This window comes from Castor canadensis, chromosome 2 (assembly GCF_047511655.1).
Source record: "Castor canadensis chromosome 2, mCasCan1.hap1v2, whole genome shotgun sequence".
Lineage (NCBI taxonomy): Eukaryota > Metazoa > Chordata > Mammalia > Rodentia > Castoridae > Castor > Castor canadensis.
In genome coordinates this window covers 59,299,595-59,315,807 of record NC_133387.1, presented here as the reverse complement: position 1 = coordinate 59,315,807, position 16,213 = coordinate 59,299,595, and the positions used below count along the sequence as shown (strand labels likewise).

The window sequence follows — 16,213 nt, the reverse complement described above, 5'->3', positions numbered from 1 at the left end:
GATCATTAGGAAATGAGACATTAAAAGGAAAATACTTCAAAATATTATATCTACAGAGGCCAATAGGAGAAGGGGACCAGGAACTAGAGAAAAGGTTAGTTCGAGAAGAATTAATTTAGAAGGTAACACACATGTTTAGGAAAGCAATGTGAGTCAACTCCTTCTATAGCTATCCTTATCTCAACTAGCAAAAACCCTTGGTCCTTCCTATTACTGCTTATTCTCTCTCTTCAACAAAATTACAGATAAGGGCAAAATAGTTTCTGCCTGGCAGCAAGGGGGTGGGGGGGAGAGGGAGGGGTAAGGTAGGTGAGGAAGGGGATGGGGGGAAGGGGGGAGAAATGACCCAAACATTGTATGCACATATGAATAAAAAAAAATCGTATCTATTCCCTTATTTCTTGACATGATTAAAGAGCCAGAAAATACAAGATTCAGAGGTCACCTCGAGCGCTTCTCACCTTGCTGCTGCTATGCTTCTTTTTGCTCACCGAGGGTGACCCTGGCTGCCCAGGGCTGGGAACAGAACTGGATCCTGCTGACGTAGGACCTGAATGAACGTGAGAGCCTTTTTCGACTGATGACAGCACCAGTGGCGACTGCTGTAGTGAAACCTTCTGGAGCTCTGCTGCCAACTGCTTGGGGTCAACCCCTGGGGATTTTGCCTTGTCCACTGCAACAAGATGACATGACTTTACCTACTTCTTCATTTCATAGGACTTAACAGCATCTCGTCCATTACAACAAAATGAAATGGCTTTATGTGCTACTTCACTGCGTAGGTACTTTACACCATGGAACCTCTTTGAGTTCCAGGTGACAATGGTAAAACGTTACTTATAAACTAAGCTAAACTTTTAAAATTAACTTAATGGTACATTTATATATTCATTTCTAAGGAAGTGTAGCTGGCCCAGAGAAAAGTGGCACAATGCTGAATTATGAAGGGAAACTGAGGTTCCAAATACATCTTAGAAAAGTGTTTTTAATATTTTGTACAGAGATTTGTATGAATGATAGAAATCCTGTTGATCCACTGGAACTCATTTGTATGACTGGCTATTTTTCCTTCTCTAAATCTTACAGTTTTTGTTCTTTAAGGGGGAAATTTCACAGGGAATATTTACATTTATTGATGTATTAAAATCCCTATAAGACTTGGTTTGTTTTGTTTATTTCAATAACTTAAATTTTAGAATTATCAAGGTAAGGATAAGAAGCACTCAAAAAAGTTAAAGAAAAACAAGATATTTTAAGTTAAATGTGTATATTATATTTGATATGTAAGAAAGAATTAAGTTATTTTCATCATGTACTTATGAAATTACATGTTGATGTTTATTTACTATAAAAAAGCAATCAATAGGTCCAGGAAATGTTTCAAAACATAGTCACAGGGCTGTAGATGTTGCTCAGTGGTAAGCATTTGCCTTGTATACAAAAGGCTCTTGGTTCAATTCCTAGCAATGAAAACATAAAAAAAAAAAAGTTATGCTGAAAAGAAATAAGTACTAACTAAAAATTACATAAAATGAGAGAGAAATAAATGGCTTCATGGGTTACTTTCATAGAATGAATTTATATTTCAAGAACTGAAAATGTGAACTCACATAGCAAGGATTTAATATGAATTTCTTATCAAGTCTAAAGTAAACATGTTTTTCCTAAATATTAACACATTAAAATCTGTCTATAATTTTTCTGTACTTATGTTTATGTCTGTGTCTTCATCTACGGCTACAACTGCCTCTACAACTGTTTCTGCATCTGTGTTTTCATGGTTGACAGCAGATCGCTTCCACCTACCAGCTTTTGGTGGCTCATGAAGTTCCAGGTGCTGGAGATTTTCAGAATCTGATAGCATATTGAGGTCCCTGAAAATTAAGACAAAACATTAAGAAAGAAATGGAGGAAGCCCAACACAAAAGGTACTTTTCTTTTTTCCAACTACCCTGTTATTATTTTTTCCCAAGTAAGTAAATGAGAAGTGGTTAATGATATAAAGCAACTCCAAAGCATGCTTACCCTTCTAACCCAATATATATTTGCAATGCTGTTAAAAGTCAGAGCTGATAAAAATGATTATTTAAGGTGAAATCTTTATGGGTTAAATGCAAGTTTGTTTTGATATACTATACACATTCATGAAAACTAAATGAGTTCAGACTTTCATTTAAATGAAGCAGGTTTTAATCAAAGCATGAGAAGGGAGAGCTATTGGTGTAATCAGAAACTAAATTAACTTAATTCTATCTATGCTTTAGACTTTGATTCTGAACACAAGAAATCTATAAACCTTGTATTCACATTATTTTCTTATTACTGAAACTCTTGCTGACTGCCAAAGGTTCCACCTTAACAATTTTGAATTAAAAGAGCCATGAATAGCCAAAAAATGGAAACAGAAAGATGGGGAAAAACTCACAGTCTTACACATATTTCTGCTTCCCCACTTTGCTGACTAATGATACTCTGTACTTCTTCATATGTTTTAGAAGTTAAGGGAATTCCATTCCATTCCAATACTTGCATCCCTAAAAAGACAAATTCGAATATAAAATCAAACATGTGTGCTATCTCTAGTTTGGGTCCATAAGGCACAGAAGACATTTCTTTGTATTTAAAAGTCAAAGCACACCATTTCAGAGAACATTAGTTCAAAGTTCTCTGGAACATTATGTCATTTGAGCTCATAAACTTACCTGAACACATAAAATATCTTTACTATAACATGCAAAATTTTACTTTTGCAAACCAATTAAATATTGTCAAACACATGCATTCTGTTCACACTGCTATAAAAAACATTATTGAATGTATATTGCTTAGACCAATTTGTATAGAAAACAAACAATTATAACCATCAAGTATAATTGGTCAGCAAGCTGCTAGAAGAGTGTAAACTTCCATATTCTATGATGGAATGGGAGTGGTGGAAAAAGTCATTAGGATTTGCTCATGAAGCGCCCCTATAGGAACAAGTGTACCTTGGTTTTGCCCAAATAAAAAGAGATTGCACTTTGTGTCTTTTTCTGACTGCATGCCAGACATTACTGACCAGAATAGCAGGAATGTTGCATAAAGGGAGCTGTGTACAAGGTCCTGTGCTCAGAAAGGCTCCATGCTTGATATAATACTGGGCTAATGGCATATTTAAATTTTTTATAATGTTTTAACAAAGAGCCCAACTGATATCGATTATTTTGCACTGAGTCCCATCAATTATGGAGATGACCTATCTTTTCTATCAAAAAGAAAATTTTATACAAAAAGAAAGTAGCAACATATTAATTGGTTACACACTGTATGTCTAGTTTGTTTGTCCTATTTTTTGATCTGTCATAATACTTTAGGGATGCTTATTTGGCATGACTTATATGGTCCTAATGTGTGGCTGTGTGAGCTAAATATAAACAGGTGAAATCATCTAATGTAGTGCCCAAATATATATGAATGTGGTGAGATTTGCCTGAGAAAAATATTTGGAAGTGATAACAATTTAAATAAAAGTAATAATTATGGAACACTTAGGTTTTAATAAGCTTCACCTTATACAAAATTCTCAATTGCTCACCATTGGTTTCAATAGAAAGTTGAAAACATGGCATGATTGTGTCTTTCATTGTTTTAATGATTATGATATCATTGTAAAGCATATTACCAGTTGCAAGCAAGTAAGGGAAATACTTTTACACTATAATGAAATTCCAAAAGAGTTCCACAAAAAGGTTCAAAGTAACACAAACAAAAATGACTTTTCTATAACTTACTCCAAAAAACCCTTTATCTTCAGATGGGCCTTAGGTTTATTTCAACAATCCCAGGCTGTTGTACACACAAAATGAGAAAATTATGTAAAAGACAATGACAACACCACTAAAGAAATACATATCACATCAAAAGAGGAAAACAAAGCACCTTTTAAATTCAAGAGAAAATGTACATTTATAAACAGATGATTTTGAATTAAAACAAATTAATGCTGTAATAATTCAGAAATTGCATTGTCACATTTCTGCAGCAGCATATTCTGTGAAAAAAGTCACATCTTTATTCTTTTTCAATTGAATTTACCTGTTTATTCTTGTGAAAATTCGAAATAAAGGGCAAATAGATAAAAGATAATAATGCAGTGAAACAAAATGCATCACCTCATAAACAGGAAAACTATTATTGTTAATAAAATTGCTGAAAAAATTATGCAGATAATCAGGGTCTTGCCTAGATACACATCTGAGACCATGAGACCATGTCTGAGCCAAATAATCTTCTCTGTCCCATGGGCAACTCACCAAAGTTGGTACAGTGCTGCAGTTAAAAAGATTCAGCCAGTTCTTTTTCCTGGCATATTGCCCATGACGAGATACACTATAGAAAAGGAACTATTGGAAAACAGCTACTCTGTACCCCTCCTTTCAATTGTTTCCCTAACTTCCTAAAAATCCTACAACAACCATACTAAACAGTAAATGGAATGAAGCACTCTGCATTCATTTCACAGAGTGGCTTTAGAATTTGGGAGAATTAAATATTATATGATTTCAAGAAGGACATATTTTATACTACGTCAACAGAATGAAGGACAAAAATATATGATAATCTCAATGGATACGGAAAAGGCATTTGATAACATTTAATGCCCCTTCATGATTAAAACTAGGAACATAAATAACATATCTAACATAACAAGCCAATAGCTAACATTATAAGGATGGGAAAAACTGCAAGTTTCTTCCTAAGATCTAGAACAAAGCAAGGATGCTCACTTTCACCACTTTATTAAACATAGCTTTGGAAGTCCTCAATAGAGCAATCAGGCAAAAGAAAGAAATAAAGTGTATCCAGATTGGGAAAGGAGTCAGTTTCTCACTTGCAGATGATTTTATACGTAGAAAATCCCAAAGACTCCACCAAAAAAAATACAAATTCAGAAAATTTGTAGGAGTCAAAACCAACATACAAAAAAATCAGTAGCATTGCTACATTATCTGAAATAGAAATCAAGAAAGAAATTCCATTTATAATAACTCAAAAATATGGCTAGGAATAAGTTCACCCAAACAGGTGAAAGAGCTTGACAATGATCATAAAACATTGATGAAATAATTTGATAAGGATACAAAAAAGTGGAAAGAAATCTTTTGTTCATAGATTTCAAGAATCAATATTATTAAAATATCCATAGTACCCAAAGTGGTCTAAAGATTCAACGCAATCCTTATTAAAATAACAATGACATTCTTCATAAAACTAGAAAAACAATCCTAACATTTGTATGGAAACACAAAAACTTCCAAATAGCCCAAACCATACTGAGCCAAAAGAACAAAGTAGGAGGCATTACACTATCTCACTTCAAAATATTTGAAATATATTTGTTAGTTGTAAAGTGCAATAAGTTAGTTTAAAATGCATGCAAAAATTTGTTACAAGTTATTATATATTCTGTGGATGTTCACTAAAGTAATATTTCATCATTTAACAATTCGAATGTATTTTCAATCTTAAAATAACTTTTTATACACTTTTAGAAATGTTTCCTAGAAGATAGCATACACAGAATATTTACTATTATTATGAGCAGACATTCATATTTTCCCTATATTTAAATTATATTGAGATGTATGTTAAACAATTTTTTCAAATTGGAGAGTGCATAGATGATTGTTCAATTATATCCACAGAGATTGCCTATGATAACAGTTTCTAGTAGGAAAGACAAGACACATACTGGATTTTTGACAAATGTGCAATAGCAAAAGTAAGATTTGTTGCTTTTCAAAATTTCAAACTCAATAGGTTACTAAACACCAGAAAATTATTATGTACTTCTAGAACTTTTAAAAAAGTGATCAACATAAAACATTCTTATGTATGCTTTCCTTAACTTCTACATTTTACTTAATTTTGAATGTTGTTCAAATGGCAAAGTCATTTTTTAAAAACCTGCCTCTTTTTTTTTATTGTTGCACTGGGGGTGCCCTATGACATTTACCAAAATTCTTACAATATATCATAGTTGAATTTACCCTCTCCATCATTCTTTATCCCTCCTTCACCTATTCTTGGAATAGTTTCGACAGGTCTCATTTTTCCATTTTCATACATGAGTACATATTTCTACCATACTCATCCTCCTATACCTTTTCCTTATATCTTCCTTACACTCACCGGTACCATCCCCTAGACAGGACCTGTTTTACCTTCCTGTTCTGTTTTTTGAAAAAAGACATTTTTGTTTGTGTAAGATAGCTGTACAGAGAGTTTTTATTGTGACATTTCCATGTATATAATATGTATTATAACCCTAATTGATTCCTTCCCAGGAAAAGCCATTCTTATCATTATAATACAAAACTTCATGCTAGGTTATTATTTGGTATATGTTTAATATGTACCATTAAATGAAAAATATCTTACTGACGGGAATTATTCAGTTAACAGTCAAACCTTACAGGTTGTTGTATATACAAACATGTGTCACACCAAAGCTCTTGACTTTCATTCATTTTGTTCTTTCCATAAGTATTTATCAGCATTTGGTATGTAGCAGGTACTACACAAGTTATCATTTCGTTTATTTCTGACATTTGTTGCTTTTGCAAAAGTTAATTAAAAAGAGATACTCTATTAGAAAAAAGTTAGAAATATCTCAACAAGCAGTAAAATAAAAGCAATTCATAAGGGAGAAAGTCCAAAACTATTGCAAGTATATTAAGAAAAGCCCAGATCCACTAGTGATTAGGTAATGTAAATGAAAGAAAGAATGGCATAATCTAACTCTTGTCATATTGGGAAAAGTGTAAAAGTGTGAAAGCCAGGATATGTGACGTTGACTGGATGTGGCATCAGAAGACCTTGAATTCATGAAAGGAAATTGTACTTGGTAGATGTTTTTTTCCTGGTTGATCCCCACTCTGTGCCATGAAATTGCTATGACTGTGACAGGATGTAAAAATAAAGCAACTTTTTGTTAAAAATTTACAAAGGAGTAATTATCTTAATGAGAATGCAGATGAGTGCAACCTTTCCAGATTGCAATCTGGCAGAAACTAGTTAAACTAAATACACATATATACAGAAATCCTCTCCTTGAGTATGTATTTGTGGAGGTATCAGGAGAAATAGCACTGGGAGTAGAGTAAATGCTAATGATGGAAAAAAATGGCAGAAGTTGGAAAAAACAGACCATACCAGGTGTTAACACCAGAAGGTGACTCCATCTTAAAGAAATCTTTGGCAGGTAAAAAACAAGTGTGAAACAGGATCTAAACTATAAGGCAATGTTATTTATGTGGATTTAAATGATATGCACAATAAAACAACATTATATATTTTACAATTAAGTAATAGGTATCACATAAATTGTAGTACTTGTCCAAGAGGGGAAGAAAAGGATGTGAGAGAGAAATAAAATGAATGAGTTAATAAACAAATGAAAAAGATACAAACACAGGAATCTTGAATGAACTTGTGAGGCTGGTCTGCTATGAAAAGAGGATTTGATACAGAGGGAGCCCAGAAAAGAAAAGCCTACACCTAAATAATAAGGATAATAATAAAAATATGTGAATAATATTTTGTAATTTATTTTACATCTTAACACTAACATTATTAGCCATAACCACATATTAATTTCCTAAACTTGGAAATCACTCTCAGGAATCTTCTATAAAGAAGCTAGTTCAGCACCAAAAAAATCACTGACCTAAAATAGCAAAAATCCCCTGCAAGTGGGCTTTGGGCGTCCAATACACCATCCACATCTATTATACTAATTACTCATTAAGTTTTATGCTCTGCAATATTAATATAAGAGAAATATCACCATTCTCCTATGCCAACCCCACTGCTACAATTAGGCATACTTACAAGAAACTATGTTTTCCCCATCTATGTGAATATGTTATGAATTTCAAACAACTTGAATGTGGTAGTCAGCTGTCCATTACTATAATCAAATACCTGAGATAATTTACTTAGGGAAAAAATGGTTCATTTTTGGCTTACACTGTTGGAGGTTCCAGTCCACAGTTGACTGGCCCTGTTGGTGTAGGCCTGTGGCAAGACAGCACATAACAGTGACAGAATGTAATGGAGCAAAACCATTTACATCATGAGCCATGAAGTTCACAGTCACTTTCAAGGGTACTGCCATAATGACTTAAGGACTTCTCACAAGGCCCTACCTCCCAAAGTGCCACTCTTGGGACCAAGTCTTTAATACATGGAGCTGTGAAGGATAATCAAGATCTAAACTGTCACACTGAATAAGGGTGTAAGAACAATGTATGTTAACCACGACACTATTTCTATAGCTATAATGGAAAGAAGATAATCTGAACTTTGCTTATTGGAAACAGAGTTTGAATTGATTAGAGAAGAACAGTAATTTTTTTTTACCAAATAATTTAATAATGCTTTCACATACAACTACATACACGTGTGATATTTAGAATTTAAAAATTTTCCAATTTGTATGATTAATGAAAATAAAACACACCTCTTGGCAAAAAAAAAAAAAATTCAGCCTCTGTATACCATTTAAGAAACATTAATGATTTATTCACTATAAATATGTTTTATTAACTACTTTGCTGGTAGTAGCTGACAGTTTATACTTTATCTTCATCATGATAAAATTCTGCTGATGCTCTTGAGCAAGTTGATTAATATGCAAGGAAGCTTAAACTTGCAAGATGACTGGCTTATTTTTATTCTGTAATGGGAAGAATGTGAAGATCATGAAAGAATAAGAAACAAAATAATGTTTGTTTGCAACTTATGAAAATGTAATTTTTGAGTTGTAGATATATATGAGAAATTTTAAAAATATTTTAGAAACTTAAAATTTTGATATCATTTTAAATTATTTTCACTATCGACAACTTTTGTTCACATGTACATTAAAATGTCCTCAAACAGAGAAATCATGTTATCTAGTTTTTCTTTTTTGCATCTCTCAGATTTCCTCTCTCTACCATATTAGTGGCAATTTTCCAAAGTATTCTGATTTTTCTGTGGCTCATCAAGGCTCCCATGGTATCATGCATAACTAGTTCATTCAGCCCCCTTTACTATTTCTACATTTGTTTTGAGATAGATTAACTCAAAGTTTGGAATAGCCAATCTGCAATCACAATCTAAATTTGGTTTAAATTTGCATGCCAAATAAATAATTTAGTTCTAATACTATTTAAACATAAAGTCAATATAAATCCCAAATGCATTTCATTAATTTTAGTTATTTGCATTAAATGGTCTCCAGCTATGCTTCAAAATAAATAAACAGTAAAATTTTACTATATTAAAAATGGCTTTAAAATAAATAATGAGTAAAATTTTACTATATTAAGGTGTACATTTTTAAAGTATGTGATATGTCACAATTTCTTCTCTCCATGGTATGAAAATAATGGAATCAATCATAAGTGCATTAGAAATTTTAATGCAAATCTTATACGTGCACATTCTTTCAAATTTCAGTAGTATCAAACATACACATACAGGAGATTTGCAGTAATTTTATACTGTTTTGATTTAACTACTGCATTTTTATATTGTATTGGACATAGGATGAAAGAAACATTATGATGAAAAAATGAATGCTATGATGATATACTGTATTTCCATTCTGGCCAGGACCACTGGCAAGAATCCTGTACAGAAACATTACACAGCTCAGGTAAATTTTGAAATTGTTGCTCAGAATGGGAGAAATTAAATTTTATATTTGAAATTGCTATTGATTTGGGCTGTGATCTGGAGGAATTTACTTTCCATATCTCTTCTTTCACTCACATTTTGGAAAGAACAAGCAATTAAAACCAGAAAAGTAGATCTTGCATATGTAAACTCAGAAAGGAAATTACTTTATGCATTAAAAAAATCTCATTCCGTTTTGAAGAAAAAAAAATCCCTTATGAAATATCAAAGACTGAAGTTGAACTTTCTGAGCTGGTCCGTACTTTGGCCCATACTTTGGTCTAGGTCTTTTGTACATTGAAAAAATACTTAAAATCAACAGCTTCCTGCACTCACATATCTAAAATGGATTTAGTTTCAATCATAAAAAGAAAAATTGAAAAAAAACAGATTCTCACTTATTTTGCAATAATAGCTAATATTACAAATATCTTGGTGGAGAATTATGTGAATCAAATGTGTTGTAAAACCACAGATCACCACCACTTTATAATCTAATGTTATAAAGCAATTAAGTTCTCACAGAGACTCTAGTTTAATCTGCCATCCTGTATTTTCAAAAAGTGACACATAACTCTATCATTATATAGTTAATGACAGTACGGAAAAATGAACCCCAACAAAGTGTCTCCTGAACCAATATTAGTCTCAGTAAATAGGAAAATGTATTTAATTTATGTCAAATAAATCCACATCATAGCTTACCTGAATACAAAGTTCAAATATTAAAACAGGACAAAAGATTCATAAATTATTTATAAGGTCATTTAAATAACAATAAACCAAGATAATTTAGAAATTGTATTATTTACATTACAATATCATTGGATGATGGGCATGTAAAATTGAAGATATTTTGAACAAAGGGAAAGTTGCTATGGAATATACCATTTTAGGGTGGGTAGCAATACAAATGGGGAATGAAGAAACATTGATTGAGTTCTCATCCCTCTCCCCCAGCCCACTCATAGATAAGAAGTCAATATCACATTCCATTATGCACACTGATGGGAAATTATTCTGATCTCTGATGGAAAGGAAAATAATGCGGGAATAATTAATGAAATGGAAGGTGTAGAGTCACTTCTAGGAAGGAGATGGTGGTTGGAGTTGTTGACAGTAGTAAGGACCATCATCCTTCTTGCTCATGTAGTCTAGAGAAGATGGCATTGCTTCATAGAAAAATAGCTGACGGGTACCTTTAGAAAACTGAGCCCTAGATCTTATGATTTTCAACATAAGCAGAACTTCTCTTGCAAAAAACTTGGGCACAGTTAAGAGAGCCACCTACTATTGCCTCAGCAGTTTTCTCTGTTTTAAATATCTTACTGAATATTTAAGAGTTTGATTTAAATTACATTCTTAATCTTTTTTTGAAATTCCTTTTTGAATATTACTTAAATGCATCCCACTATCACACAGTACATTTTAACATAACATATCACCACTTTATTTCAGGAAAATTGTTTCCTAATAAAAACAGGTACCATCTGGAGTAGTAGCAAAATCATTATTATTGCCATTGAGCCTACACATAGGACAATATAAATTCTACTACATAACATTATTTGAAAGATTATACATGCACAGAACTTTGCTTATGTTGCTGAGATATAACTTAAAATCATATATAAATGGGGCAAAAAGAGCATTTTGCTTTTGAGATGTTATAAAAAAGGAATCTACCAATCAAAATATATCAGTAAAAGGAAAATTAAAATATTCTTATCTTACAGCATAAGAAAATAAAATGTTTCCCTTGACAAAAGAGGAAGGAGGTCTCATTGCAATCCAAATATGTTTCTTCCCTAGAAATATTACAAAGTCATCATTTGCTTTTCACAAAAGTTTAATTGAATTTTTATAGGTATTTGAGGAGGAGGAAAGCTTCTAAACTCATTTTTTTAGGCCAACATTACACTGATACCAAGGACAAACAAGGATACTACAAGGAAAGAAAATTAAAGCCCAATGGACTTTATGAACATAGGTACAAAAATCCACAATATATTCGTGAATCTAATTCAACAGCATACCATGATCAAGTAGGATTGGTCCCTGAGATGCAAGGATGGTTCAAAATACATAAAATAATATATGTGATACACCATATTAACAGAATGAAGGATAATAACCAAATGATCAGCTCAATAAGCACAGAGAAAGCATCCAGAAAAATTCAACATCTTTTTATGATATAAACTCTCAACAAATTGAGTACACAAGGAATGTACCTCAAAATAATAAAGACAATATACCACAAGCTCAGAGATAACATGATATTCAATGGTAATAATAATCTGACATGGGTAACCATCCTCACTACTTCTATTCAGCATAGTACTGGAAATCCCAGTGAGACAAATTACCACAAAAAACAATTTTTAAAAGGCAGAGGTAAAATAGTCTCTGTAGATGACATCATTTTATGTGTAGAAACCATCAAGACTCCATTGGAATACTGTTATAATTACTAAACAAATTCAGTAAAGTTGCAGATTACAAAATCAACATACAAAAATCAGTTGCATATCTATATACTACAATAAACTATCCAAAAAAGAAAAATAAAAAAATAAAAATCTGATTTACAATAATTACAAAAGTAAATAAAATAGGTCATAAATCCAAACAAGGAGGTGAAAGATTTGTGTGCTGAAAACTGTAAAACATTGATGAAAAAGAAAGAAGACACAATTAAATGGGAAGATGTCCAGTGCTTATTCATTGGGAAATTAATATTGTTAAAACTTCTATACTACCAAAGTGATTTACAGATTGAATGTAACCTCTATCAGAAGTCCACAGCCTTTTAACAGATATAGAAAAAATTATTCTAAAATTCATGTGAAATCATAAAAGACCCAAAATAGTCATAGCAATCTTGAGAAATAACAAATTTTGATTTCAAACTATACTACAAACTGTCGTCATCAAAGCAATATAGTATCAGAAAGAAAAGGACACACATAGACCAAAGGAACAGAATGAAGGGCTTAGAAATAAAACCAAAAATACATGGTCAGCTAACAAAGATTAGTGCATCAACAATACACAATAGGGAAAAGATAGTGTCTTTAAGTGGTGGTAGGAAAATTGGACATCCATATGCAAAAGAATGAAATAGTATACTTATTTTATTCCACTTACAAAACTAACTTGAAATGGATTAAAGATTTAAATTTAAAACTTTCCTGAAGCCATGAAACTTCTGGAAGAAAATGTAGAGAAAAATTTCCGTAACATTGATCTTGGCAATAATTTCTAGCTATGACACGAGAAGTACAAGAAACAATGAAACAATCAAATGTAACTACATCACACTAAAAAGCTTCTGCATAGCAAAAGAAACAACAAAATGGAAGACAAGTTTTGCAAATGTGTCTGATAAATTGCTAAAATCTAAAGTATGCAAGAAATTCATATGCAAAACCAAAACAAAACAATCTGACTTAAAAATGGGTAAAATGACCTGAACAGACATATTTCATCTTTTCAAAGAAGACATACAAGTGACCAACAGGAAAATGACAATGTTTTCAGTAACACTAATCACCAGGGAGATGCAAATAGAAACCACAGTCCTTTGGGATGTGGTTTTAATTTACATGAGAATGGCTATTACCAAAAAGTAAAATGTTAATCAGGATGTAGTGGAAAAGGGAATGCTTGAACACTGCTGGTGGGATCTAAAATGACACAGCCATTCTGGTCTCAAAAAATTAAAAATAGAACAATAATGTCATCTTGTATCTAGCGATCTCACTTCTAGGGTAAATATCTGATAAGAGTTTTTTGCTTTTTTTTTTGGTTCTGGTGATTGAAGTCAGGTCCACACACTTGCTAGGCAGGTTCCCCAGCCTGGGTTTACATCTGAAGGCAATACAATCTCCTATTCATCACATCATAAAGCAACTAAGACATGGAAACAACCTGTGTCTGCTGATGCCTGAATGGATAAAAAGTGTGTCACACACACACTATTGAGTTATAAAAAAAAAAGAGAGAAAAAAATCCTGCTATTTGCAATGACATTAATGAAACCTGAGAGCATTATTCTAAGTGAAATAACACATATTGTATAATCTCACAAGTGGAATCTAAAATAGTTGCCTGGTGCTGGTGAATGGAAAATGCTGGTGGACACCTGGAAATTTTCAGTTATAAGATGAATATTCATGATGACCATAGTTAGCAATATTGTGTGTGTTTTACATGAAATTGTAAAAAGAATAGAAATTAAGTGTTCTCACCAATAAATAAATATGTAAGACAAAGGCAATGTTAATTAGCTTGATTGTGGTATTTACCGAATAATAAATACACATACAGAAATAAAAGAAAGTAATAAAGTGAAAGCAGTTTTTGAGGAAATTTTAAAGTATTTTCTTGTTTAATGCTGTATGGTTATTATGAATAGTAAAATCAAAAATAAAGAGGTAAGCATCACTAGAAATATCAAAATATACAAACTATATAGAGAAACTACTTCATAAGAAGTCTCAATATTTAGTTCTTTACATCATAAAGAAGGTTTAGCAAATGATCAACTTTGGCTTGATAGATGTTCAATGAATAACAAATGATATTTGATGGTTGAATTCATTCAAAAAGTTCTCAATCACTTTTGATAAGTATGATTCAATTTCAAATGCTGTTAATCAATATTGCAGCAAATATGACATCCTACAATAACTGAATTTCCATTGAATAACAAGGATCGTTTAAGAAGAAACTAGTTTAACAGCATATCTGTCAACTGATACAGAACAAACTTCACTGTTTTCCCTTCAGCTTTCTAAGATTCATGTAGAGAAATAATTCTGCTCATAAGGAAACATGAGTACAATTATAAAAATAGAAATATAGCTCTAAATGAATAATACAGTTTATCATATAAGAAGCTTTTTAGTTAATATGAATAAATTTATTCCAATTTCACTTGGGTTAAAACATGTGGTATTAGTAAAAGTCATCAATACGGGGCTTTAAAAAATAACAAAAAAGTTATTTTGCTCACTTTTTCTCATTTTACCTTCACAGAAATCTAATAAGATAGATTACAATTAGCAATCAGTTATGATTTCCCCTACTAAGGATAAGGAGACATTATGAACAAACACCACAGAAGGTAAATGAGGCAGTGGCTCCAGGGCTAGAGTGAAGTTGTTGGATGTGAATCAGGGAAGTGGGAGTAATGATGGATGATGAATTCAAATGGGTTGGCACACATTGTGAAATAACATTACCCTCAGATTTAGTTCATTTAATAATAGTAAGGCAATAATACAATCATTATTTTAATAACATTCTGCCTTTCTCCTATGTTGCTTTCAACTTTATCAGGTCACTGTCAGTCCCTTCATTGTTTTCTATGCTGTTCATACTTCTATTGCCACACTCAGAACACTTAAATTTACTTATGTAATTGTTTCCACTGCTGTTTTATGACTTCCTATATTCATTGTACATATGTTTACTGAATGAGTGAATAAAATCAGAGATAGACTAGAAGCAAGGAGAGTGGTTAAGAAGACAGGAACTCAAAATAATTGATTTTACATTTTTACATTAAAAAAAATTTTCAGAAATGCTGTCATGATGAAAAAAATGGGATTACTGTGAATCATTTCTTCAAATCATTTTGGAACTTAAATCCATTTTTCTCAGTTCATTAATGCAAACTCTCTAAGCAGTATAAAATACTGAGAGATTTTGCTCATTTTTGTTCCCCCCAAATACTTTAGACAATATTGACAGAGGCATAATTTTCATAAAGAAATACTACATGGTGATTTTTCTTCATGAACGTTAAAAAATATGGCTCATGGCCATCTTTGGCCACTGAGATGTGAATTGCCAGTGGCAGGAATAAAAAGTACTGACTGAGCTGTCATCTGGAGACACACAGGTAAGCACAAACGTTTAAGAGGTTTGGTTCTGGTTAAAGGTATGTATTCATTTGTGTTTATTGAAAACAACGCATAATACTTGGGAGCCAGATACTATCTCTGTAGGTTTGCTATATTATGTACAGATTTAAGTTTGAAAAAAATTATTGGTGTGACTTTTGGCTTACTAAATGTGAAAGCTATGTATTGGAACAAATGACTCACCGTATTGAGGTCTTTTTCATGGAGTTGAAATTTAACATACATATGTACATATAAAATAACTAACCATTTCTCACATCTGCCCTTTTCTCACCTTGTTCTCAACAGTCACATCTCATGCCTGGGTTATTTCTCAGTGTCCTACTTTCCTTGCTTTTACCTTTTACTCCTTTTATTACTATTAGATCAGTAAGAGTGATCCTATTTTGTATATCATTCAGTTCATGTCAGGTCAATGGCTTCTCTTCCTACATCAGTAGAAGTTATAACCTACAAGATTCACCTTCTGTTACTTCTCTACCCAATCCTCTTGCTAACCTCTGTTTCATGTGTTCAATTAGCAGCGGTCATACTGGCCTCTTTCTTTTCTTGCTTCTCCTTGACATACAACAAAC

At 32.2% G+C, this 16,213-nt stretch overlaps 1 protein-coding gene across 4 annotated transcripts in view; it reads right to left on the bottom strand.

Annotated features, from left to right (window-relative positions):
- Pclo (piccolo presynaptic cytomatrix protein) overlaps positions 1–16,213 on the bottom strand; it is a 371,116-nt gene that overhangs the window by 80,481 nt on the left and 274,422 nt on the right. For all 4 annotated transcript variants that reach the window (XM_074064870.1, XM_074064869.1, XM_074064867.1 and 1 more), the window contains exons 11-13: positions 2,426–2,534; positions 1,807–1,874; positions 462–673 (exon numbers count right to left, since the gene is read on the bottom strand). In XM_074064870.1, the coding sequence (XP_073920971.1) occupies positions 462–673; positions 1,807–1,874; positions 2,426–2,534 (389 nt within the window). The remainder of the gene's footprint in view (positions 1–461; positions 674–1,806; positions 1,875–2,425; positions 2,535–16,213) is intronic.